This window comes from Tubulanus polymorphus, chromosome 5 (genome assembly GCF_964204645.1).
Source record: "Tubulanus polymorphus chromosome 5, tnTubPoly1.2, whole genome shotgun sequence".
Classification (NCBI taxonomy): domain Eukaryota; kingdom Metazoa; phylum Nemertea; class Palaeonemertea; order Tubulaniformes; family Tubulanidae; genus Tubulanus; species Tubulanus polymorphus.
In genome coordinates this window covers 23684872-23710671 of record NC_134029.1, presented here as the reverse complement: position 1 = coordinate 23710671, position 25800 = coordinate 23684872, and the positions used below count along the sequence as shown (strand labels likewise).

General features: G+C 35.9%; 5 protein-coding genes across 9 annotated transcripts; 3 read left to right on the top strand and 2 right to left on the bottom strand.

Moving 5' to 3' along the window:
- Positions 1 to 211: 211 nt before the first annotated feature.
- Positions 212 to 3131, top strand: LOC141905096 (uncharacterized). Its single transcript, XM_074793850.1, has 5 exons — positions 212 to 336; positions 681 to 833; positions 923 to 1004; positions 1382 to 1566; positions 2123 to 3131. Exons 1-5 carry the CDS (start codon positions 334 to 336, stop codon positions 2210 to 2212), a joined length of 513 nt encoding a protein of 170 aa, XP_074649951.1. The 5' UTR covers positions 212 to 333; the 3' UTR covers positions 2213 to 3131.
- Positions 3132 to 4150: 1019 nt separating this feature from the next.
- LOC141906394 (tumor necrosis factor alpha-induced protein 8-like protein 1) lies at positions 4151 to 9218 on the bottom strand. The gene is made up of 3 exons (XM_074795656.1): positions 9099 to 9218; positions 8351 to 8425; positions 4151 to 8267 (listed from the first exon to the last, which is right to left on the bottom strand). Coding segments are annotated over exons 2-3 (579 nt in total). The 5' UTR covers positions 8352 to 8425; positions 9099 to 9218; the 3' UTR covers positions 4151 to 7689.
- On the top strand, positions 8556 to 11486 carry LOC141906393 (tRNA N(3)-cytidine methyltransferase METTL6-like). Of its 4 annotated transcripts, XM_074795653.1 has the most exons (7): positions 8556 to 8601; positions 8815 to 9016; positions 9786 to 10025; positions 10107 to 10244; positions 10753 to 10923; positions 11061 to 11202; positions 11280 to 11486. In XM_074795653.1, the coding sequence occupies exons 3-7, from the start codon at positions 9789 to 9791 to the stop codon at positions 11483 to 11485; spliced, it is 894 nt and encodes a 297-aa protein (XP_074651754.1). In that variant the 5' UTR covers positions 8556 to 8601; positions 8815 to 9016; positions 9786 to 9788; the 3' UTR covers position 11486. The 4 variants fall into 4 exon arrangements, with proteins under 4 accessions (XP_074651754.1, XP_074651756.1, XP_074651755.1 ...); XM_074795655.1 differs by lacking the exons at positions 8556 to 8601; positions 8815 to 9016 and adding an exon at positions 9305 to 9314; XM_074795654.1 differs by lacking the exons at positions 8556 to 8601; positions 8815 to 9016 and adding an exon at positions 9340 to 9407 and having other exon boundaries at positions 9688 to 10025.
- A 105-nt stretch (positions 11487 to 11591) lies between these two features.
- LOC141906392 (fructose-1,6-bisphosphatase 1-like) lies at positions 11592 to 15094 on the bottom strand. 2 transcript variants are annotated; one of them, XM_074795651.1, is made up of 7 exons: positions 14808 to 15094; positions 14199 to 14361; positions 13274 to 13366; positions 13015 to 13155; positions 12774 to 12911; positions 12346 to 12462; positions 11592 to 12190 (listed from the first exon to the last, which is right to left on the bottom strand). In XM_074795651.1, exons 1-7 carry the CDS (start codon positions 14993 to 14995, stop codon positions 12002 to 12004), a joined length of 1029 nt encoding a protein of 342 aa, XP_074651752.1. In that variant the 5' UTR covers positions 14996 to 15094; the 3' UTR covers positions 11592 to 12001. The 2 variants fall into 2 exon arrangements, with proteins under 2 accessions (XP_074651752.1, XP_074651750.1); XM_074795649.1 differs by having other exon boundaries at positions 14172 to 14361; positions 14808 to 15093.
- Positions 15095 to 15479: 385 nt separating this feature from the next.
- On the top strand, positions 15480 to 25683 carry LOC141904919 (F-box only protein 33-like). The gene is made up of 4 exons (XM_074793535.1): positions 15480 to 15871; positions 16643 to 17337; positions 17866 to 18029; positions 18629 to 25683. Exons 1-4 carry the CDS (start codon positions 15480 to 15482, stop codon positions 18758 to 18760), a joined length of 1383 nt encoding a protein of 460 aa, XP_074649636.1. The 3' UTR covers positions 18761 to 25683.
- Positions 25684 to 25800: the final 117 nt, after the last annotated feature.

Here is a 25800-nt window from a genome sequence, read left to right as displayed (position 1 = left end):
GTGTCAAATTGAGTTTTACCTAAACTCCGGAAATGGACATTTCTTCAATAAAATCTGGATTGGATTTATTTCATTTTAGCTTTTGGAGTCTGAGTCAAGATATTTAATAGAAATAGAATCTCATGACAAAATCTCACTTAGAAATAGATTCATACTTTCTCAAAAGTATTTCTGTTAAATATCTCACACAGAACTGTTTAATGCGGTAAATAGTAGAACCTGTGGCGCTACCGGAAGTTGCCGTTGTTGATAGAAACATCTTTTTCAAAATCCTTCAATCGAAATATCTAAGATTTTCATCCGTGTATCGACGTATCCTATCCTCATTTCAACATGGTAAGGCACCACCAGCCAACGAAAAAATATCCCAAAAATAATCAAATACGAAATTGGGGGTCTGTGAAAAAGGCATTTTCTCCATCCTTGGTTTTAATTTAAGCTAAATCAAATGAAAATTTATTGAACATATTTTGAATTTTATATTATCATCTTGATTTGAATTGCAATGAATCGATTGTTTCGCTCCACAAATTTCACACAACAGACATCGTTAAAATTGATGGAATAAAAAAATCCAACGAATGGCAACAACAACAGCCAGCGATCAACATCATCATCGGCGACTGCTTTAAAAATGTGTGATGGGCATTGTTGTTCATTTCTATTGTTTGATTTTTCAGTCGAATGTCCGTAAAACTGTTGGTGGAGGTGGACAGCGAAAGAAGACCGGTCCAAAACCTGAGCTGACCGAGGAACAAAAACAAGAAATGCGAGAAGCTTTTGATTTATTTGATTCTAGCGGAACGGGTACAATCGACACTAAGGAATTAAAGGTATGCGATAAACTACAATTTATTTCAATTCTTCAGATCTAGCGATGAGTGATCAACAATCATGATCGCATGGTTTATATTTTTAACAGGTCGCTATGCGTGCGCTAGGTTTCGAACCGAAAAAAGAAGAGATCAGAAAAATGATCGCGAATATAGACAAAGATGCCACAGGTAGTTAATCAAATCTCTGGGGCCAGTTCCATAGTCAAGACTTAAGACAAAAAGTGGTCATAAAACCTTAAGAATGTGTTAGATTGGCTACAGAACTAAGTTTGTCTTAGACCGGTCTTAAGTCTAAGCTCTGTTTATGGAACTGGCCCCTGAGTTGGATACAGACAGTTGACTACTCCCTAATTCAAGTTACAGACAAATGAATTAAGTTCATATTCTGTTGCAATTGTTTGTTCGAGTTAAGACGAGTTTTACTGTATTCTTAGTTTAGTAAAGTTTTACGTCCCAACTGCTAGTAACAGTGTAACCCAAGTGGGTCTTAAGAGACGGACAGGGCGTTGAATTATCTTTATCTTATCTTTTCTCGTTATTTTCAGGTTCGATTGATTTCACCGATTTCATTTCGATGATGACGCAAAAAATGAGCGAAAAAGACTCGAAGGAAGAAATCCTAAAAGCGTTTCGATTGTTCGACGACGACGACACCGGCAAAATATCGTTTCGTAATCTGAAACGTGTCGCTAAGGAACTTGGAGAGAATCTTACTGATGAGGAATTACAGGTCAGATATCATACAATTGCTTTATTTGACCAAAAAAAAAGATAAGAAGTAGATTGTATGTCAATAGAGTTAGCTGGAGTTAGAGATCCAACCATGAAGTAATGACTTATAGAAATAGTAAAAACTCAAAACTCTTTGACAATTTTTCAATCTGCAGCTTAGAACCTGCCACCTCATCCATCCTGCCCTCGGAGATTCATCAATTTCATCTTATCACCAATTTGGCAATTTGTGATGTCTTCCACACTTCACACGGTCGTGTTCTGAACTTCACCCGAGATATTTTCAATTGTAATTGAACTGCAAACACCAGAGTTCACTTTCATGAAAAATTTTAAGCCTAAAAGACGTGTTGTTGTCCCCATGGAAAACATGAAGTAACCAATCAATTTGAGTTAAACTTTTTGATGTAACTGGACATTTTATCAGCGCACTTTAGAAAAAATTGGTCCTCAAATTCTTTGGGTTGATGCTGTTCAAATGAATGAGGGATTAAATCACTTGAATTGAAAAATGTTTAGCGCAGTACGATGAATGATGTGTTGTTATTATTCAGGAAATGATAGATGAAGCTGACCGAGACGGCGATGGTGAAATAAACGAACAAGAATTCCTACGAATAATGAAGAAAACAAGTTTATACTGATGAATCATCCGTTATAAATACTGCTTCCTTCAGTTCATATGTGTAAATATGAAACAATGTTGTATATTTATATATAGTAATCCCTGTGTTTGTAAACTCTCCTCCCCTTAAAATATATAGTGAATTCTCCAGAAAAACATTCCAATAATGTAATTAGCACATTCTGTGTACGTGCTTGTTTGATATATTATAAAAGGCCAGTATGGTTTTGATTAGTTTCGAAAGACAAGGTATCGATTTAGAGCCAGTTCCATTGATTTTGTAAATTTGAGAGTCCAAATTAGTTACTTTCCTAGAATAGAGCAAAATCCTAACCATTTGAACTGTGGAACTGCGTTCAAAAAATACTGAGCAACACCAACTTTACAAGTTTAATCTTTGTTTAATTTTCTCATTAATCTTCGATGAATGTTTGTCTTTTACTTCCGTTATTTTTGTCATAAATTTCAGCCGTTTGAGTCTGAGTTTATCGATGGCTCGTAATGTGCTCGAATGAATATTATTTAAGTATTTTGTGTGGTTTGATATCACTGAACGCGCGCAGCTGGCTGTGCGTCGTATAAATGGACAAATTGATATTTTCGAAGATGTCACTAATTCTCGCTCCATCAATCCAAACATTTTTAACTACCAGCAGTTAAACTACATGATTCTTGTTGATAGTCGTATAAACTTCTATCAATATTCTGTATCATTTAATTTCATCACAGTGTGATTTACACAATTTCCTACATTTTATAACTCGGTTTCTTTCACATATTTTTCTACTTCGTGTACTTAAGTAATTTTCTGTTCGGATTGTAAAATAAAAACCCCATTGTTCGCCCCATTTTAAAGAGTACTCTGGCTGTCGAGTTACTTCATTTAGAAATTGAGATTAAAGACAATTTGTTTATTCTATTAGTATGAATAAAATAAATCCTACCGTAAACTAAACTGTTGTTTTAGTAAAGGATTTGAATAAAGGATTCATGAGTGACTGCCAAGTTTTCACTAACAGCACAAGAGATGGAAAGAATTTCCAGGACAGGGTTTGTAGAAAGTCTACAAAGTTCTACTTTTATCGAAACACCCGGGACTCTGCTATCCTATGAAATGGCTGCTTTATTTTAAAACTGTCTGAATTCTTTTCTTGTGGACCCAAGAGCTTCCAATTTTCCCAAACCCCTGCTACGTGAATAAGGCACTAAGGAATTGAGAGAAATACTAACGTTTTTGTTACTTGAAAAGGTAGGAATTTATTACATTCTTCCAGAAAGTCATCTAACATGATACTTTACTCTTCACCATATGCAACCATGAATAAATCTATAAGCACACGTTATTAATAGCTCATGATGGCTCTTGATATTTCAAATACAATGCTCACTCTGTATAAATGTAATAGCTACAATATGACGTACCATCAATTCTAACCATATAGCGTTTCAATTGCTCTTCAACAGAAATATATCGGAAATAAATATTGGACATCTTCAATAGATTTAAGTTTGTACAGATGCATTATATACAATTCCCATTTTTCAATAAGACATGAAAATATATCCAGGGAAAATATCTATACAATATCCTTGCATTGACAAAACACATTTTTGTTTGTAAAGTAGTGCTGTAATTCGAGGGATTGATATTATCATTATATGTATATATAAGCTGATCGGTTTCATCAGACAATTAGGATCTCATGTGACATACAAAGTCCGTCATAACACCATCCATTTTATTGAGAACAAAACTTGCTCATTGTAACTCAAATTCAATGAAAAATACCATTCTTTATAACACTGTTTTTCATTGGTCCCAACAGTGGCATTCTAAAGGACTTTTACCGTATTTTTTTCATAATTAGAAATGTCTCAGTTGAGGACTAGTCTGGAAAACAAGTGAAGTGTGGTCAATCTGAAATTGATGTGATGAACATCTGTGTGGAGTTGGGTCTTGTTGGCAGATTAATCATTGTTTCAATCACTGACAACAGATTCCAGATCTCAAATCTCAGATATAACAACAAATTTCTATTTCTCCATTCAATAATTTATTTTCACTCTTCGTTATAAGTTATTGTTTTCACAGCACAGAATTATAACATTACGTAGTCAAATAGTAAATACATTAACGGATTAAAGAGAAGTATCAAGATTAATGAAAAATTCAATGATAGAAAATGCTTGAATGTATATTATAAGAGAAGAGTATTGACAAGAGGAAGAGAATGATTTCAAATGGAATCGATTGCACCATATGCATAAAAGGCACACATCATGTCAGCAATCATTATTTCACCATCCTTTCATCCTTTATATTCAACTGAAAATAGCTGCTTAAGTTAATGTAAACATTTCTGTTATAGATAATTTTGTGAAAATCAAGCTTTCACTGGAGACTTTACGCATACAACGCGTACATTGTTTTTATATTTTCATTCGAGAAAGGAAGGATATTATTTGTTCAGTCTTTGCCGCATATAAAAATCCAAATATTTAGCGAGACCGAGGTCAGGAAGTCGCGGAAATACTTCATTGCGAATGTTTGATAAGTGGATTAAACTGTTGTTCGAAGTTTAATGCACTTGACTGAGTTTTGGTTTGGGAGCAAGTGACACCACAACGTAACGATGAAAACTCCATACAAGGCTTTTACCTGTACAATTACAAACGATAACTACCAGGAAGTTACAGATAACTTATCATATTTAATCAGAGACACGGATACGTGTGATTGAATATCCCTGTCTATCGAGTTGATACGTACAATGTGCAGCTCAAATGTGAACCTCCCCCACGGGCAAGAATTAACATTAGTCATAGTTTCTATATGTCGGGTGTTTAGGGAATGCAATAACATTTATCCACGAGAAAAACGAGAAATCGGGTCTGTATTTCTACAAGATGAAACAACTCAACTAAAGAACAACTCTTGAGTAGAATACTGATATAGACACAGTATACTGAGAATATGGATCCATCAGTTTTAAATTCAGTTGTTTGAAAGAGACGGTGGGATCACTAACAGATACCATGAAATATGTGACGGTGGTTATTTTTAAATATCAAACACAAAAACCTCCAAGATTTAGAAAACGTATTATTACCGGTTTTGAGAGGTTTTTGCATTTACAACCAGCCATAAAAATAGCACCTTTTTTTAAATTATCACAAATACCACTCACACAACACAATCAGTGACCAGCGCGAACAATCAAACCATGAGTGTGAACTTAAAATAGAACATTTCATGAATGTCGCCCATCAGGTGTGATTTTTTTACTTTTAACCAACTGAATTGTAAAAGTATGACTCTTACTTGCCTCTGGTGGATAAACATTCTTTTCAAAACAACAAATTACATTCATTTTGTGGCTAACATCTATACAACACATTATATAATAACTCAAAGTATTTAGACTTGTCGAGTTTAAACAGAAATTCCGATATTATTACTCAACTCACGTAATAAACAATTTACATTTCGTAGAGAATTAGTGAAACATGAACGTATTCTGACACCTTCAAACTGTGCTATAGTCATAAATAATACAGAAACTAATGTAATTCAATTAGAGAAATTACATAATAGTAGAAATATCCTGCAGGCAAATTCCTACCTTCACTGGGTTTCAACATGGGTTTCAACACGTTTCTACCCTCTGAACAGTTCTCCAGACAGATATGATATGTTTGTTTAAAAAAAAATAATAATTCACATAAACTTCCTTCGCAAACAAATTAAATCCTTGATGAATTCATCATTTCACAGATCATAAACATGGTTTACAAATGGTCCCAAAAATTGACGTAATATAAATTTTCCACACTTGGATGATCTTCGGTATTCATTCTTAATACTATAACAGGTAATCAATGAAAACTTCGCTAGTTTTTGATTTAAAGCCATCATTTGAAAAAAAAAAAACTATTTTGATTAAAACTGTTATAATGGCTCATTCTTGGAAAAAAGTCGTTAAATGTCCTTTCGTTGCAAATAGTGCAACTTTCTTTTTTTTTGTAGAAGTATCGGAAGACTTCAGTTTCTAACAAATACATTAATACACATTCAATGCAAATACCGTTTTGATAATGATTATGGCACAACAAATGTTTCGACAGTTTAGTGTAGAAAATAACATCTCAAAGACACAGTTTACACGAATATAAATGAATTTTTTTTGGATGCATCACAAAATGATGATCGACGATGATGAATACTGTTTTAATAATATATCACATCATTTCAAGGCAGCATAAAGTACATACACGATGAATTTACTGATTGTTTGTTTGTGACAGAAGCAACAAAGTTTACACGGTTAAATCTTTGAGAATAAAGTACACACTATACATAATCAATAGGAGAAACTAAACTCCAAAATTGGTTCGTTGTGAACCCGAGTCATGTGTTAATTAATTGCCGTTAAGAAAAAAATAACTAATCGTCGACGTAATTGAACTAGATTGATTCGCAAGGTAATAACCTACATCTTGAATATAAAACTTGCGTCACGTTTAGAAAATGTTTTAAAAAGTAGGTTTCTGGCCAAAGCCTGGGTTAAATATCGATCACGATGTTAATTAATCGTAATTAACGTTAATTGATAGCGAACAGTTGAAAGCGGCTCGAGAGATCGTGACTTTTTATCCCATTAGTTGTGAATATCGTTTCACCAAACCTCGACTGATTAGAATTTATCTGATAAACTGAGTTTATAAAGTACTAAATGTCGTGTAAAGTAATCTAGATACAATCACTACAAGTTAATATGCGAAAAACGACAGCTGTATAGAATTATAACGAGGTTATAATAGAAAAATTCCTATTTCCGTATTTCTTTTTTTCAGGGTTACTTCAGCCACAAATCATGTTTTTGTCGATATGTTATTTTAATTCGAGATTTCCGTTTGCAGAAGCTGGCTATTCTCGAATTGGCGATGTGACTTACAGCGAGGCCGGATATCCACAAGATTTTTAACAGCGCATAACGGTGACCACTTCTGATTTTTAAAAGGTTTCACTCTTAAGGAAATATCGTTACACTCCCTACGGCAATAGATAGAGTCCATTCGTAGATGGTGACCTCATAAATTCATTTCCTGGTTTCAGGGATTTTTTTTGTTAGTTCTAAAAAAGAAACAGGAAGCTGGAATCTGGTACAAACATAAAACCATCACGATATTTCAACATGAGGTTTATATGTCACACACACACACACACATACAGTGTGATGATATACTTCTGACCATGATAACATCTTAATCCAATTCCAGTAGAAATTATTCATTTGCAGTACAATTGATTTTACAAAAAGACGCAAGCAACGTTCAGGCTTAGATTTAGGACCGGTCTCGGTTCTGTTACCAAAACCATTTTGCGGAATTAAACGACGACCGCATGCCTGGACCCTAGAATCAAAATTCCCGCGTGAAACTTATAGATTAAGATACCGCACGTTGGATTGAGTTCGATGATCTGAATTATTACGATCATACAGCGTTATCGTCCACCATTTTATTCAAATCTTCGACGATGTTATCTAAATAATGTCGGTACGGTCCACCTCGATCGAACACAACCGTCAACATAGCCGGGTTCATAAAAAAATCAAACACGTGATCGACGCGATGCTGCGTTTTCTCGGTCAGATGCTGTTCGATCATCTGATGCAGCATTCGACGGCAGTCTTTCAGGTGTTTAATCAGAAAGTTCGTGTCGAGCGAAAAATCCAAATCGTAGAAACTCATAACCGTCATGACGATCGTGTGAAATTTCTGTCTGAATTCGGCCGCTATTCTTAATTCGGCTTCGCTGAATTTCTCGTTTCTGTAAAGTATTCCGATTTTAACAACTAATTTTATCGTGTTTTTGACGACTTTTTCCGCCTCTTTTTTGTTGGCGTATTCCTTACAAATGCCGTAAATATTGTCGAGTACTCTGCCGCCGGCGTCGTCGATGAACACTTTCGCTACTTTACGCGTCGACATTTTACTGAGAATCTTTTTCTGCGCTTTTAAAGCTAGATCTTTAGCGTTGATGCCGTGGTGGTGTTTGTGTCCGTCTGACACTAAAATAAATACAAACCGAATTACGAGACATTTCTAATAAAATGCATGAAAAACGGAAAGTATTCTATTTTGAGGAACTTACTTTTTTATCTATATTATTGGCAGCGTTCGTAGAAATTCACTTTATTATCGAAAGGTTTTATGTAAAACACTTGACCTGAAAAGCAAAGTACAATATACGTGATTATAGCAGATAAACAGGCCAAGACAGGGTCTGTAGACTCGCAGTGGATTTACCACTAACTAACAGGGTTCTTTTTGAGGAAATTTGACAGATAGTGGCCTATTTCATGTTGTGACTAAACTAGGGGCTTCTATCAGAGTTGTATTGTAGTAGGTACTGTAAAAACAATAGGGCCTAATCCAATGTCTATATTTCATTTAGGCCTACTACGTACTACAGACACTGGATTAACACTGGTTTTTACAATGGCACTGGTTTTTGCCAATGTTGTTCTGAAAGAAATTTTCACTTATTGAAAGTTATGAATCTAAACACAAACAACCCAGCCGGTTCAATTCACAAATAAAATTCGATTTTGACAGCCAACAATCAATTAACAAACAAGAAACAACAGGTGACCCTGTCTCTGGAACTCCTAGTTAGTTGCCTAATCGTTGGTGGTAAGCTTTTTATAATCGGATGGGCTGAAAATATCCGATCGTGAAACTAAACCACAGACAGGTTACTGACATAGAACTCTGAACTGATCCCGATTTATTCATTGCTGGATGAAAATGAAATGAAGTAAGTACTCAATTTATTTAGCTATCTATTCAGTTTTGATTTCACTGATAGCCTAAGAAAGTTAGATTACTTAATTACTTACTAATTAGAAAATATACGACCTAAGTCAACATCTCGAACTGACAACAACCCCTACACTGCACTTGACTCACGACAGGATCTCAAACCAACTAAATCCGATTCGTCGAAGCGTGAATCAAAACTGTAACGGAGTATAAAACTAGGATTTGGATTCAATCGAGGACCGAGAAATGATTCCGGCCTTCGGCAACGGACGTAACTCCATATTCAAAATCCGGTAACAACAAAACCCACCTCCTAAAGGTCGTTGACCGTTTATCGGATGAAATTAATTTCAGGACTGAGTTTCGAGAAATTATAGATAATTAAAGTATGGCACTACCGTTCAATCGAATTTAGATACTAACTATTTCCTTGCAGTCAAAAGATGAACAGATTCAGATAAAATGTTGATTCCTTGGATGCCTTCAACAAATGAAAATCTATTTTGAAAATGAGTTCCAAAAAAGCCACACATACTACACTGTCTCGTCCATCCACTCCAAACTTTTTCGAGTAGAGTACCACAGGCTCTTACGAGCCCATCATCAAAGATCCTTCATTACCGATGCTGATAAAATAAAAGAAGCAATCCCTCTTTGTACTTATAGACCGACCTCACGACAGACACACACACAATTCCAGTGTTACTCAGTTTTAATCACCCACTATTGTCATCAGTCTCTGATCCTACTGGTTGTATTTATAGATAATGTATGGTGAATGTGAAAATCAGACACAAAAATCTTCTCGATCGACTCGGGTTTTAACTGATGAAGAAAAGAAGAAATTGAAAGATGCGAAACTTGTCTCTGAATTCAAACAGAATAAATTCGAAGTCGAAGCTCAGAAAAACTGGGATTTATTCTATAAACGTAATACGACCAAATTCTTCAAAGATAGACACTGGACAACTCGAGAATTCATGGAACTCTGCTCAACGAAGAAGGTGCCGTATTTTGAAGATGTTTTCCCTGTGTTCAAATCTCTACTGACTCTGATTTCTGTGCGTTTATTATTTGTTTTATAGAACAACGAAGGAGAAACGAATAAGATTTTAGAAGTTGGATGCGGAGTTGGTAATTTCATCTTTCCGCTGCTCGCAGAAGACACCGGTTTATTCTTCTACGCTTGTGATTTTTCACCCAGAGCTGTACAGTTTGTAAAAGTAAGATTTGTTTTACAAGTATCTGAAGTTACTATACACTAGTAGTGAAAGCTCGTTATTTCTAAGAAAATCACAATATACTACCTGCGTAGTATACGAGTAAAACTAAATGAGTAAAACCGATAGTTGTTGATATAACAGTTTATTCTGACAGTTTTAACAAAACCTTGTCATCAGAAAAAGCCTGGTAGTAGCAAAAGCTCGTAATTTCTAAGAAAATCACATTGTACTACCTGTGTAAATGAGCAAAACCGACAGCTGGTAACAGTTTATTCTGACAGTTTCAACAAAACCTTGTCATCAGAAAAATGAAAATTCATTCATTTTCATTTCTATGATGATGAAGTTGAAGGCTTTTGCTCATTAACCTTGAAATACTGAGATCTGTATTACCTATCTTATTGATTTCACATCAGGTTAACACAGCTTTTCCTTCAAATATTTTCTTGCGCTCTATATCATGAATTATTCGAAGTTGTTGTACATTTCTGTCAACGATTATTTACAGGATAATTCGTTATACGATCCAGCGAGATGTCACGCCTTCCAATGTGACATCACTGAAGATAGTCTATCCAATGTGATTCAGGAATGTGATATCGATATTGTCACTATGATATTCGTTTTGTCAGCAATTCATCCAGATAAAATGACGGCAGCTTTGGAAAATGTGTTCAAGGTAGTTCCTACACTTCCTAAGAGGAATATTGAAACATCCTTCTTTAGCAGGGATTCGGCTTATCAGGTCGCAATCCCTGCCGAGGGTTCGAATCGAGATGAAATTCTTTGATACGTTCTTACCCATTTTAATTAAAGATTTTGAAGCCCGGTGGTATGGTATTATTTAGAGACTATGGTTTATATGATCACGCTCAACTGAGGTTTGGTCCCGGTCACAAACTCGGAGAGAATTTCTACGTTCGCCAGGATGGAACGAGAGCTTACTATTTCTCTATTGGTATGATACATTTTCTCACGATTAAACCTTCAATATCCTTGAAGCGTTGTATTTTCAATATGATTTCAATATTTTAGAACAATTGGACAGTTTGTTCGAAGGAACCGGATTTACAACATTAAGCAGTGATTATATACACAGGGAGACTGTAAATAAAAAAGAAGGGCTCAGCGTTGAGAGAATCTTTGTGCAGAGTAAATACCAAAAACCGTTTCAAATAATATCGAAATCTGAAAGCGGACAATCGACGACAAACCATTGTGAAAATATCAAATCTAGCTGACATCTGTATTCTTATTAAATAAATTAATTCTGTTATTCAAATATATCATAGTTTTATGTCTCAAGTCCTTATCGTCCACAAAAACAATTGGAAGTAGAGAAATATATAGATAAATTCTGTTTATATTTCTTAAGATTCAATGATAAGAAAGATTTTAGAACCAATGACAAAAAAAAACATAAATTGCACCAAAATAGAATTACTTAAACGTTATGGCGTTCGTTTGTCATAAATATTGATACAATGTTTGACTACTTTTGAAATTACTTTGCCAACAGTTGTTCTATTTTACAGCTATTACTCGACTCTATTTCATAGAAAAAAGCTGACTAATAATTTATTAGTTTACAAAAATAATGCATCATTCCTGCGTAATTATTTAGTTCCACTCGTTTTTAAGTGAAGCTTAATCTGTTTCATTTTTGAAAAGTAAGGTTTTCCCTGGATCCACGAGAGAGTAGTTTCTGAAGCACAATCACCCGAAACAGTTTGTTGCATTTCGTATCAACAGCTATTTTAAACATTGTGTTTCTCGTATAATTGTTTCACATCTTCAACGTCGTCCTTCGATCCTAAGAAGATCGGAACTCGTTGATGAATAGATTCAGGGATGACGTCGAGGATTCGTTTATGTCCGGTCGTCGCGCAGCCACCAGCTTGTTCCATTATATACGCCATCGGGTTACACTCGTACATCAAACGCAGCTGAATAGAAAACAAAATGATATCAGTCTCGGGGAACAGTTCAGGGGCCATTTGCACAAAAGTTGGTTAAAGACAGAGTCTACGATTCGCATGAGTCAACTGTATTTATGCAAAAGGAAATTTACTAGATATAAGAACTTGTTTTGAAAACTAACCTTTCCTTTCGGGGCATCTTTAGTTGGAGGGTACATGAAGATACCGCCATACATTAATGTTCTGTGTACGTCTGCGACCATAGAACCGATATATCGAGCACCGTACGGTTTACCAGTCTGTTAAAATAATTCATTAAACATATTCAAATGTTAGTGCTAAAATTTGTATTCCCGAAATACCTGTAAAAACGTTTATAGTCGCTCCCACCATCCCTACTTAGCTTTTTAGCGGTTAATTTAGATGGTGTATCTCCCATTGACTACAGGATGTATACACGGTCTCAAAGTTGTTATTTCTGGCATTTATTCCGCGGTCAACCCAGCATTGGCTGTGTATGTTTTTACAGGGAAAGTATTGAAGGGAACACTGTCTACTACAACTTCTTATCAAATTCAACATTTCCATTCATTTATCATATTGAAAATACCTTCGGTTCTTTCTTTGATTTAACGTATTCTTTCACAGCTGGATCCCACGTAGCTGCATAACCTTCATTCAGTGAGTATATTTTACCTCTAGGTTTCACCTGCATGTCGTTATTTGTTAGAATGAATTCTCCGATTGACTGAAAATACACAGCAAAATGACGTAACATGCGCAGGAATTTGGGAAACACCTAAATGGTCAGAAAGTCATTTTTTTCTGGATTAGTTTCAATATCAACTTACAGGATCTAACATAAATCCGTTGACTCCGTTACCAGTTGACAAGACGAGCATTGTTGCACTACCATAAAGAGCGTAACCAGCAGCGACGATATTTTTACCTGGTTGTAAAGCATCGTTCAGACCTGGCGGCCCGTCTGTGTTCTGAAAAACGAAATTGTTATCTGTAAGGACAGTAAAACGTTTTGCCCAGAACCGAAGGCTTACTCTATTACATCTGAGATGTTTTTCAATGAACACGTGAATCAACTCCAATTCATACCTTTCTGTAGATGGCGAAGATACTTCCAATAGACACGAGACAATCAATGTTTGATGATCCATCTAATGGATCGAAGCAAACAATATATTTACCCTGAAAATAATTCAAGCATACAATTATATGTCAGTTATTCTGTGGTAAATTTTTATGAAATCAGACCTATGTAGTAAACTAACTAATGAACAACATATTGCTTTACTATAAAATACATATTGCATGCGGATTAATTTAAGGTTTGGGAAATACAACATGCTGTTTATTCTATCTTGATCAATCTGTTACACTGCAAACTAATCACACTCTTTCATTTAACTGTTCTTTAACTATTCAAATTCTGAAGCTTTTATGGACACAATAAAAAAATAAGACATCAACATGAAATCTATACGTGAGATGCATCTTAACTCAAAACCTCACTAAATTCATTTGTTAGAAAGAAGTTCTTTATTACAAATGTACAATTCTTGGTTGATGAATAAGCAAATTATAGCTACTTTAAAATGAAAGCTATTAGGCAATCAATCTGTTAAATTAGAAGTGCAAAAAGGAACAAGCTGAACAATATAAAGCTCATGAATATTTGAGGAGTAAAAAGGTTAAAATGATTTGACCATGAATATAAATCAAAAAGCTTTAGAAATAAATACACATCCAGTACAACAGATTTATATATGTACATCACCTGGGCTATAATCAGTCATATTTTATAAAATCAGCCTGCGCTCAACAGAAATATTCTACAATTTTAACAATCCTATCATTTCTTTACTTCGATAGTATTTTAAGTTGTGTTATCCAAGATACAATGTGAAATACTTTCGAGGACTTTATTTATTATCATTTGATCGGGAATTCCGGTATTCATCATAATTGTGTTGTAGCCCAAGTTTATACATACCTTATGACTATTATCTCCATCGCCTACCTGGCGTTCAGTTTCAACTTCGATTATAGTTTCATTCTCCTCGGAGACCATCAGACACACGGTAAACGACGCTTTCAACATGTTTATAAACAAGTCATTAGCGAGTACGTCTAATTTCTTCACTTCCTCACCTTGAACATTTGTGTCTCCAGAGATACCGAATCTGTTAAAAACATTAAACCACAGATAAAACAGAGCTTGATTCTTGAAAGTGAATAGGCCTACAATTTACACAGATACAAGTTCATGTAGATGGGTGAAAGTGCAGATCCGCACCTCTCTTGATTGATGCAATCAGCTGAATGACAGAATCCAGGCTAAAATCTTTCTAGTGAAGAAAACTTAAAATTAACCAATGGCAATGTACTGAATTGCTGATGACATTTTGAATCTGAAACAATGATATTTAAGAGGTGTGCGGAGACTGAGAGGTGCAGATCTGCACTTTTACACACTAATCCAATGCTTAGCGGTTAGCCTACTTTACAACCGAAGCGGTACCCAAAAATTAAATTTCTACCATAACTTTTGGACCGTTTGACCGATTTTGATTCTGTAAAGTGTGTGCATTTAAGATGTCCCCTTCTTCAAATATAAACCTATACTTACAGAGCTGCAATACCAGCTTTTCGCACAGCTGAAGAAACTGATTTGACAGCAGTCATTATTGCGTTCAACAGTTGTGTCAGGTCACCAGTGGCGTGAGGAAACTTTCTCTGTTCGGCAAGGACATATCTGGTCAATGTCATGCAATCGGTGTCAAACCCTCCTTGTTGTTTGCCGTTGTTACTGGCCATTTTTGATGAAGATTTGGCGGTGTCTAGAGAGAGAGATGATTTCAGTGTCAACGACTTTCAACCTTGTACTGTGTCAGTGTGAAGGTTGGGCTCAGAATCGACCAATCAAATCGCGGCTAGAACGCCACGTGATGACACACCTCCAGCGCGTTCGATTTACTAATTACTTCTAATTAAATAATTGATATTTTCTGTCATCAAAAAGCAATCTCTTAATTATAAATATAGATGTAATTCGATTTGATCAAATTAAGATCGTTAAAGGCGCTGGTGGTGTGGACAATCGAACGCACTTGACTTTCATTTTATTGCTAATTTAGAATTCAAGATAGAAGTCTTCATAAGAAAAATAATTGCAACGGAATATTTACAAGTATATGAAGAGTATGCAGAAATCGAAAAAAAAGTTTAGCATTTTAGAAATAAATCGAACGCCCTCTATATGTCACGTGGCAGTGACGAGATCTTCAGAACATTTGTAAACATGGCGGCTGACACTTCATGGGCATCATTACCGAGCATAATTATCGTCGAAATACTGTCTTATTTGACATTGAAAGATAGACTGAGCGCTGTTTCTAGTTGTAAAAGATGGAGAGACTGTCTGTGGCACCCGTTACTCTGGCCCAGAATTACGTTTAAACTGAGCAGAGACGGTTCTTCGAGAAGTAGAAGTAAACATCTCGCGGAAAACTGTGGTCGATTCATCCGCGAGGCGAACATCGATTTCAGCTCGAAAACATCGTGGGACGTCAAAGAATGCGCGCAATTACTGGGAATTCTCGCCGAGAATAGAAACCTACTGAAGCTTTCGTTAAAACCGTCGAATTGTCACATCGAATGGCCCGAAAGAAACACGCAAAACGTCCTCGAAACGTAAGTACTTGAACTATTTTCTTGCGTTATTCGGTCGAAACGTCAAAAATCTGTTTTCTGCGCATTTGAATTTAGAGCTCATTTTAACCGACTTTTTGAATTAAAGAAAACTAATTATCACTAAAACAATTTTAAGAATAATTTTCCGAGTTTTAAAATGCTGTTTCAGTCACGTAATACGGAGTTGTTTCTATGTCGAGCAAAAGTAGCGCCGCTGTTTATTTTGATCACATGATTTTTATTGTGGGCACGTGACAATTGTTTTGGTCACGTGGCATGTACACGTGGCTTTGAGCTGTCAAATACATCGTTACTGCATTGAGTGAACTCAGTCTTCTGGCTTGGGCTTGGTTCCATTTACTGACTAATTAGACATTTTAAGTCTTTGATTTCTGGTAGCTTACCTTCTTACAAAAAACAGTTGCATCTTCACTGACCCTGAAATCTCTTCCCTCAGCAGGGAATTGGGTCTTATAACATCATCAGACTCTACCATGACGCGAACCACTAAACCTATGGGGTGCACAGGTGGTTGCACACTAAGCCATGATATCATTTATTGTCAAAAATTACATTTTATTTTAGACCAGGTAATCTAATAGCTATCCATGAAATTGCCTTAGCAATTACATCCTTCACTGAGAACCTTAAGTTAGTGTCAATAATATAATTTTCAATCGCGAAACGCCGGGTGGGTGATTCATGTGTAACCTGTTAAGGAAGGCTTCCCTAAAACAGGTTAAAATAATGATCATAAATCTTCTATTTCAGATTTCATGGATCAATTGAGAACATAATAAAGAATTCGCGTAGATTGAAGCATGTATCGTTCGGTTGTTTAGAAGAGATCGTAAGTTACAGCGATTACGTGCTCGACTTACTGGCAGAATATCAATCGCATTCACTACAGTCTCTACACATCGCAAGCATCAAAGAAGACCCCGATTCGTATAGCCTTTGCGACCTCGATTACGGACATTTTCAAGCGTTGGCGAATTTAAAATATTTGAGCATCGATTACGACTACCTCACTAACGAACTGCTGGAAGCGTTCATGCGGGATCACCACGTCGGACTCGAGAAACTGATCGTTAACGTACACGGAATTCAACCTACGCCGACGCGTAATAAGATCTCGAATCGCACCTGGTGGCGATCGGTTCGTTATTCGCCGAAATTACGCGTGACTCTGAATCTGATTCATTCGATCGACGGAGTTCATCATCTACTCGATATTCTACAGCCGAGTATGCCTCTAGCTCATCTACGTATGTTGTTCTGTTCGGAGATTAACATACCGGCGATCGATTTCATCGCTCAACACAACAGTTCAACGTTTGAAACGTTACACGTAATCGACGGATTCGTTAAAGGTCGAGCAAACGTTTACGAGACGAACGCCGATGAAGATCCGTTCGTAATGTTGGCCTGGAAGTGTCCGCTCTTGACTAAGTTAACTATGATTGGTAAGTTTTGATTTTGAAAAAATTCAGTGCGCGTACCATCCGCCTGCTGTGAGATGTATATACCCGGCCACAGTGTACCACATGTATCCTACCATACGATGCAGTGTATCCATGTCATTAATTAGTTAAAATCTCTGATGAAAGATGGCAGCAGCTGTTAAACATTGTAAATATTACTGTACTGCCCATCATACATCGCACTGTGTCGTATAGGCAATATACAGTGGGTGAAATTTTCAAAGATATTATGATTTGAATTATCACCGGGGCCCAATTGCGCAGTCGTGACTTCAGTCTAAAGGTGGTCTTAAATCTTAAGACTGGTCTTAAGCTGTTAGATTGGCTATAGAACTAAGTTGGTCTTAAACTGGTCTTAAGTCTAAGCCATGACTATACAACCGGCCCCAGTATTTTAGGGTATGAAACTGTCAGCAAGTTAAAGTTAAAGGGTTAAACACTCAAGCAGCCCAGCTGGATTAAAGCTGCCATATTCTGGTTTGATTTATCGAATATTTTCTCTGATTTTAGGATACGATTTCGCCGAAGATGATTTAGTCGCCATCGCCAGGTTACGTGGCCCGAAGTTGTCTACGTTTGAACTAGCGGAGAGTTGTATTTCTACGATGATCGAACAGGAAGACAGCGATGTTTGGGTTCAAGTTGGACAGATTAGTCAACAAGCTCGTGACGAGGTAATACGACCTAAATGATCTCAGTAATGTGAGTTAGGTTTTAACTCTAAATGGATTGAGCCAGATCCAGTCCATCAGTTGTGAGTTATCCTTAGAAAAATCTTGTGCTATCTGAGAATGAACTGGCTCAGAACTCATTACTATAGAACCTGTCTCAGAAACTCTGGATCCAGTTCCACAGTTGTGAGTTAGAGTTAACTCTGAGTTAAAGTTAGTTCATTTTCAATGTTTTAACCCAGGGTCAAATCTTAACTCAGAACTGTGGAACTGGACCCAGTTCATTACGTTATGCTTTAAAAGAAACACCTATATCATATTACAGGTGGTCATTTTGATCAAAGCACAAAGCCTCGATCAAGCTGAAATATGGCCTTGCACCTTGGGGGTCATTCATTTATTACGTACGCATTAGGGGAAGGGTCAGTGCAATTGCGTACTGTTATGCTCAATGTATATGAAAAAATGGCCGATTTTGCGTACAGAGGGGGAGAGGGGGGTTGAAAAATTCAAATTTTATGCGTACATAATAAATGAATGATCCCTTGATATAAAATAGGTGTATCTAAAACGATCCAATCTGAACTGATTTCTCTTTATAGATTTCGAAAAGCCTCGGACGGAATTGGCGCCCGTTGCCGGATAGTATGCTACATTCAGCGGTGAAGGATAGCCACGCCGACGCTGATACCGCGTATATGAAACTACTACTTAAAGATCAGGAATTCTACTAATAATGGAATTCAACTGCTGTTGAGTTTAACACACATCCTCCCTCAACTCGGCTGCGTACGACGTATATATGAGATCCACTGCGATTATTGATGCTGTTATAACGAATATATTTATCATCACTTCGGTTCATTCCAGAGCATATGCATTTCTTAATATTATTATTACTATTGTTTGAAAAAAAAAGGTAGAATTGAGGGGAAATTTTTTAGAAAGTAAAGAAGAACTAAAACTTGTCATCTGTGATAAACATATCAATTGTTACACCAGAAATGCTCACATTGTTTTGCCAGCAGCATTCGCCGTAAGCCCTGGAATTATTTTTAAAATTCAGTTACGTATTGTGAAAGGTTACAAATGATCAGCCAGTGACTATTTCATCTGCCCTCGGCGGGGTTTCAAACCTGATGATATTGTGTCAGACTCAACCTCTGCCTGATTAGCCAGAGTGCGCAGGTTTACCACACAAAAACAGATTGCCTGTTGTATCATCGTTGAGGTAAATATCATAGGTAACAATGTACGATGTAATTAATCGGGCTAAAAAACATGATTTCTGATTGACTGATAACAATATTGTCTAAGCGCGCATTCAGATTAATCAGACTGGGGTTTTCAACATGCCATGTGTCAGAGTCTCTTGATGCCTTCAGGTTGGAATCCCTGCTGAGGGAGGGCGATACTATCTAGGCTAAATAGAAAATCATCAGCAGTTAATGATTACTTCATCAAAAGTCATTATTCTATTCATGACTTAAGTTGAACACGAATTATTTTTCAGTGTTTGTGTCACCTTGTTAATGATAATAACTAATCATATGATAGTTCTTCACCGCAGGTTGGTTTTCTAAAGATCTCAAAAAACACGACTAACTATAGAATATAGAATATGATATGCCGTTGTAAAAACTGGGCATTTTTCTTAGCGTTTCCTTTGCTCGATGTAATTGTTGTAATATTTTTCATGTTTGTCATCGCGATCGTCTCATCTCAAGTCAACGCTAATGTTTGCAAATATTCTTTTCGAATGCGCGTCGATTGCTCGAGTAGATCATCATTATTCAGTCTACCGAGAAATCGGCTCGGGGTCAGAAACAAAAAACATTTTTTATTTCTCGAACTTGTAGTATCCTTCATTTTATGTATGACAGGCATTGCGTACATCCATCATTTAAACATTCTTGGGTCAGTTGCTTTAAAGTCACTCCGAATAAGAAGAGACTTGACGATACCAAATGCCAATAGTAAGAGCGACTTTTCAGCAACACGACCCCAATCTCTAGGTAGCTATCAGAATCTAATAGCAACTTCATGAGTTGAATATTGTATGAGAAAGTTCATTTTAGTTGTATTGGAAATATCCAAAATTTTATTTTCGTATGCGGAATTTTTATTACGTTGAAATGGTGGTTACGATCGAGAACTGGGTAAAATTGCGATTAGATCTGTTGTTTTTATCGTTGAAATGTTTAAAAAAGGAAATGTGTAAGAAGTAATGAAATAATTGTGATAAGCTCTCAGGCTATATACAGCGCACGCGTAGTGGATAAATACATTCTGGTCGAATCTTATGAAACATGCCAGATTTATCATGAACTGATGGGATGAAAAAAAGTGTGGAATATGAATTTGTATTCGTTGGTTTCGTTGCATACTTAATTAAGAATTCATGCGTGCCTGGCCGAATGTGATCTCAAAATAACGGCCAAATCATCTTTACAGCTCGTGGCAGTGATTTCCAAAAGAAAAATTTGTTTATGACAAGACATTTTATTGCAATTTACTGATTTTGTCTGAAATTATTGACTTCGCTATCTTATCTATTTACATCCAGCTTTGCATTTTGATTGTTACCGGCAATACTAAGCTATTATTGTATATTATATGCAATCTTTTTTTTCTAGTCACCGAAATTTAATGCTTCTGCCACAAATTTCAATTCATTTCTGTTCGACGTGACAGATTTAAATGTCTCCTGAAAATGGGCGGAAAAACGTCACGATTATTTTCCAGTTTTTCTCTAGTCCATCGGTTGTTAGTAAAGATGATTGCGATGAATTAAGTATGCAACGGATCGGTGAAAAAAAATAAACATCTACGTATCATTCCAAAAAATATATATAACGCGATTCGATGAAATCGTCGTTAAAAAAGAAATTTGATAATATTCCAGAAAATGTGTAATAAGAAAACACGATATATCGATATCGGTGTATAAATATCTAAAACAGGGAATAATTCATGAAACAAAACTGTTGAAACTGTTGTTATTAAAAGAATATGAATGCTGTATTTACGTATGAACTCAGAAATAAGTCCAGATAAGAGAAAGTTTATTTTTGCACTGCTACTTGTAAATAGTTCCAAACGACGGCGACCATTTTGTAAACGATAATGTGTTATAACGATATTGCGCATCGAGAGATGATATATTGTGTGTGTGTGTTCGTTTTTGCGCGCGTGCGCGAAAAATACGTCGGAAAACAAAATACGACCGGATAAGGCGGAGAATAAAGCGAAAAAATACGGGTGTAAAGACAAAAAGCTTCGTGAAAATCAAACCAAGTCTTTCGAACAATATGATTATAGAGGCATGGAAAGCTGCGTTAATACTTAAAACTATATATAATACAGAGACTGGTGGCATATGTCGGCATTATAATATTCATCATGATTTTAAGTTTCGTCGTTAGTTCAATAAGTTTCGTCATAGCGAGAAGAGACGACCAAAAATCTGTGATTTTTTACGACAAGTCGAATGACGATTTTTTCAATTGTGCTTCCCGCTTCTTAGGAATAGCGCGGCCCACCCGGCGGCCGCTGTTAATATCGACAACATTTCTTATATTAAGATCGCGAAGATCATTTGCGTAGAAGAGACCACGCTACTCGGCATACTACTACTACTAACCTCTACTACTCGTCAAGCCCGGTGAAATTATCTATATGACGAAAGAATAACATTCAATGGCTGCTTATAATCAATCGTCATGACGACATCAATGCAACAACTTTTAACGACAGTTTTTATTATAACGTGCGTAGTCTATCCGCGTGGTGCTCAACTACAACAATCATCGCAAGTTACATCTGAAAAATTACGCCATCACTTTTTGATAAAATCGCGGCTTGATGAAATGCTATTGAAAATGTTAGAAATGTTGACCGTGCCTTTTTAGGGTAGCGCTAAAGAAATCGGCGATCCGGCGATTCGCTTTCTAACGTTTTAAAAACTGATCCTGTTTAATCGTGTAAATGAAATGAAGATCTGAGCAGGTGTTTAACTACGCGTACATGTCGAGTTCACACATCCATGATCGTAATGTTTTCACGTACGAGATCGGCTTATCACGTAGAGAATGTGTCAACGCAGTATTGAGACGCGACACTTAATACCCGCAAGTCTTTCATCGACAGGAAAAATAGAATATGTTTAAATCGTGGATCTTAAGAATTATAAATATACCGGTATCTCAATATCCCTATGAAGGAATTCGTCCTTATAAATCTTACCGAAAGGAATGAAAGTAGGAAGCAATTGTAGCTAAAAGACGCAGTAATGCCAGTATGAACTGAAATCTGATAATGCCAAACTTCTCGCTATGGAAATCGATGCCGATCACACTTGAATCGGTGTCATTTCGAAATGTTGTTGTGAATACGATTACAGGAAACTCCGGTCTCGAATTGGAGAACCGAGACAAGCTGAAGATAGTGTTAACGACTGACTGTGATAAATTATATCGTTAAAGTGCATTTGACCTGTGAATTGTGTTAGTTACCAACGGAACGTTCTCAAAAATCTCTATAGTATATACCGTGTTTGTGAAAGAAGAATTGATTTACGATTTAAAAATGGTGGCAAATAAGCTTTATATATGTATGAATATGTGACGATGGAACGGGCTACGAGTATATCTTTGCGCGATCAGATGCAATTTTTTTGTTAAACAGCCTCGCCTGCTGACTGGGCTTGAAGCTTGGTGCTAGAATCTGACTGATCATACTGACATCCCGATTATTAATCATGTAATTTGTATACCGTATAATAATGTATTGTCTGTATTTTGAAATGAAATTGATCAGCGCAGCGACCGGTGTCCATTTGCTTATATTTAACACCTTAATATTTGTTCTAGTCAAAAAGTTTTGAAAACGTGTTGCTACCCGAGAATGACCTGTGCTTAAATATAACTCGTCGCAGTATTTGCTGATATACTGGACGTCTACGCCTGATCATCATCGACGTGCAGTCGGTAATTGAAATCATGATATTTTTAAAAGTGCAAAATCTGGCAGCTTTAGAAACACACTGGTTCATCAACACTGAAGCATATTGAATGCAATAATAAGGAGAGATTTTATGATTTACGAATGTTACCATTTTATGAGAATTTAAAATGCAAGGATTACCAGCCATATTGAATGATCGCTATATAGAAATAAACTCGAAGAATTGTGCTAAAAAGTGATCTTTGCGAAAAGGCAAGTTATTTGATCTTCAAGCAATTTGCAGACCGAACATTTATCCATTAATCAGGGGTCTTGAATATTAATACGAAGATGGTTTGAATGATTTTGATAAAACGCTCCCTAGCTGAATGCAGTTCAAACCATTTTTCTGATAAAAACACCTGTAAATAGTAAACTTAACTTATAGTAATATTGTATCTGTATACATAAATATATGTAAGGTATATATATATATATATATACATTATCTGTAACCCTCAATTTTTGGATTAATGGTAGATGTACTTTCATGTGAGTAATCTCTGTAAGAACTTGTATGTTTCCTTCAAGAGAATTGTGAATTTCAGAATACCGGGTAATGCCTGCTTGTACGCGCATAACTGATGATTCAAGCAATCGCTCGAGCATTTTTCACACCCTGATTATCCATTCACACTGATAGGTCCGTGTCGCTTTGATTCGGGTTAGATTTTGCCTGATCAAAATGTTTGGACCAGGTCTGTGCCAAATCTGCCTCGGGTGTGATCCAGCTAATTTTACCCGTATGTAATCGTCCCAGCGTGTGATCGCCGCGCTTTGATCGGTTCATGTATTCATTTGAGCTGAACTTCTATGAAAACATTCGATTCTCTGGAAGGGACTTGTATCGTAAGATCGTGTGTGTAGTAACCTCAAGTTCGTACATTTATCTCGATGAATATTGTACATTTCTTAGGTATTTAGGGTTTTATGTATATGTATAATGTGTGCATGCAATAGCAGTAGGTATTGCACATGGTGGATGAATATTATCACACGTATAAGTAGTTTGCAGGTATTTGAATAGTTTATTTCCTTCAATATACGTATTAACGCTGAAATGGTAATTTACAGTTTGCTATACCGGTATAAATGGTATTAATTGCTGTATTCGTGAATGAGACATTCGCTTACAAACTAACAACATCAAATCAGTAACAGGGTATAATGATGATAAACGTACAACAACTTGCTTTTTTATCTCTTCATTAAGAATCTGAATGTGTGTTAAAAACACTGAAGAAGATATTTCTGACATCAAATACTTGTCATATACTCTGTCAGTCCTCACCTTTTGAAATACTTGCCACTTACTCATTTAACAACTTTATTTTTTCAGATTTCTAAATCACAGAATCTAAGTATAAGCTTATGAGGCATCCTCATCGCACTTCTTTTGGCCTCTACCATAAACGAGCTTACACTGTGCCTGCTAAAGCTTAAAGCTAACGCGCAGCTTAATATTATAGTATTATATAACACACACTTCATGTTATTATCTAGATATGAATTATAACTAGGGGTTTAGATGTTTTCAATTATATTTCTCACGGGAACGGGATTTCAGCTGTATGATGATTATCAGGGTCGGGATTTTACAATTTCTTTATTCATGATGATGTTCAATCGTTGATGAACTAAACAGACTCAATGATAGAAAACATTGTTAAAAACCGGCTTAATGTTAAATGTAATGCCATCATCTCAAGCTGGGACAATCATTGTTTGGGGTAATTAATCAATTATGTACATGTGCCATGTCGTACATGTAATATGGAGGAACATCTGTTAAATGTTGTGGAATAATATCCATCCACCATCGTTTCCAAGGGCATTGATTCGCAGGACCACTTTTTGATGATAACACTACGACGTACGATGATATCTACCTTACAGTCATTTAACGATATGTTTTAACTAATGAAACTAGTAAAAATTAAAAACGTTTATTAATACTTATGAAATGAAGCCTAGATCGTGGCAATATTGTGATATTTCTTTTGTTGACAAATAAAAACATCAATGATGTGTTGTATTGTTACCATGCTGTAAAATGAATAACATAATGATAAAACACTGTTTTTTATAAGTGATAAGTGCAATAAGTACTGTACTAGCGATTTTTGGGTTTGTTAACACAATTATGTTTGTTTTTATGTGACCAAGGCGAGAAACGCAAGACATGTCGAGTCAATGAATAAGAAAAGCAATGTCCTGTATTATTATTATTATAATTATAATTATTGTTGTTGTTTTGAAGGAACGGTTTTTATTGAAGTTAAATCATCGTCAACAAACTTGACTTTTTATTACGATTAATTCTCGTCCTATGTACACGTGATTATGTAAACTGAGAGAGGCTCGAAACATTTTCTCATCCTTCACATGTAATCATCATCTTCACAACTTGTAATTTTCATCTTCAGTTTTTTCCAATTCGATGAATTTTAATACGATTTGTAACCAGCATTCGATGTATTCAATTAATTCAATCATTTGTACTTAATGCGAGCGAATCGCGTAAGTTTTAGTTAATTTCTCACATTGGTTACGATGATGATGATCAGAGTTTAGAAATGACCTCTCTCAGTCACTTCTGTCCATTTCTAATGTTATTGTTGATATAATTAATTGTAACTTTATCTTGCTTGAAATAAACTATGTTAAATAAAAATAAATTCGACGTGTTGCATTTAAATATTGGCCTCGGTCATAACTCCTCGTGACATGACGTGTTCAAGGATACTCATCATTTTCTCCACTTGAAACT

Bases quoted from the DNA above. Each gene is read 5' to 3' on its own strand.
- LOC141904919 (XM_074793535.1), top strand. From the start codon at position 15,480: ATGGCGGCTGACACTTCATGGGCATCATTACCGAGCATAATTATCGTC. The intron at 15,872-16,642 runs GTAAGTACTTGA...CTTCTATTTCAG, and splicing joins ACGCAAAACGTCCTCGAAAC to ATTTCATGGATCAATTGAGA. The intron at 17,338-17,865 runs GTAAGTTTTGAT...CTCTGATTTTAG, and splicing joins GACTAAGTTAACTATGATTG to GATACGATTTCGCCGAAGAT.
- LOC141905096 (XM_074793850.1), top strand. The intron at 834-922 runs GTATGCGATAAA...TATTTTTAACAG, and splicing joins TCGACACTAAGGAATTAAAG to GTCGCTATGCGTGCGCTAGG. The intron at 1,005-1,381 runs GTAGTTAATCAA...CGTTATTTTCAG, and splicing joins TATAGACAAAGATGCCACAG to GTTCGATTGATTTCACCGAT.
- LOC141906393 (XM_074795653.1), top strand. From the start codon at position 9,789: ATGTATGGTGAATGTGAAAATCAGACACAAAAATCTTCTCGATCGACT. The intron at 10,924-11,060 runs GTAGTTCCTACA...TTTTAATTAAAG, and splicing joins CTTTGGAAAATGTGTTCAAG to ATTTTGAAGCCCGGTGGTAT. The intron at 11,203-11,279 runs GTATGATACATT...TCAATATTTTAG, and splicing joins AGCTTACTATTTCTCTATTG to AACAATTGGACAGTTTGTTC.
- LOC141906392 (XM_074795649.1), bottom strand. From the start codon at position 14,995: ATGGCCAGTAACAACGGCAAACAACAAGGAGGGTTTGACACCGATTGC. The intron at 12,912-13,014 runs GTAAGTTGATAT...GTGTATTTTCAG, and splicing joins ACGGATTTATGTTAGATCCT to TCAATCGGAGAATTCATTCT. The intron at 12,191-12,345 runs GTTAGTTTTCAA...TTTTCTATTCAG, and splicing joins AAGATGCCCCGAAAGGAAAG to CTGCGTTTGATGTACGAGTG.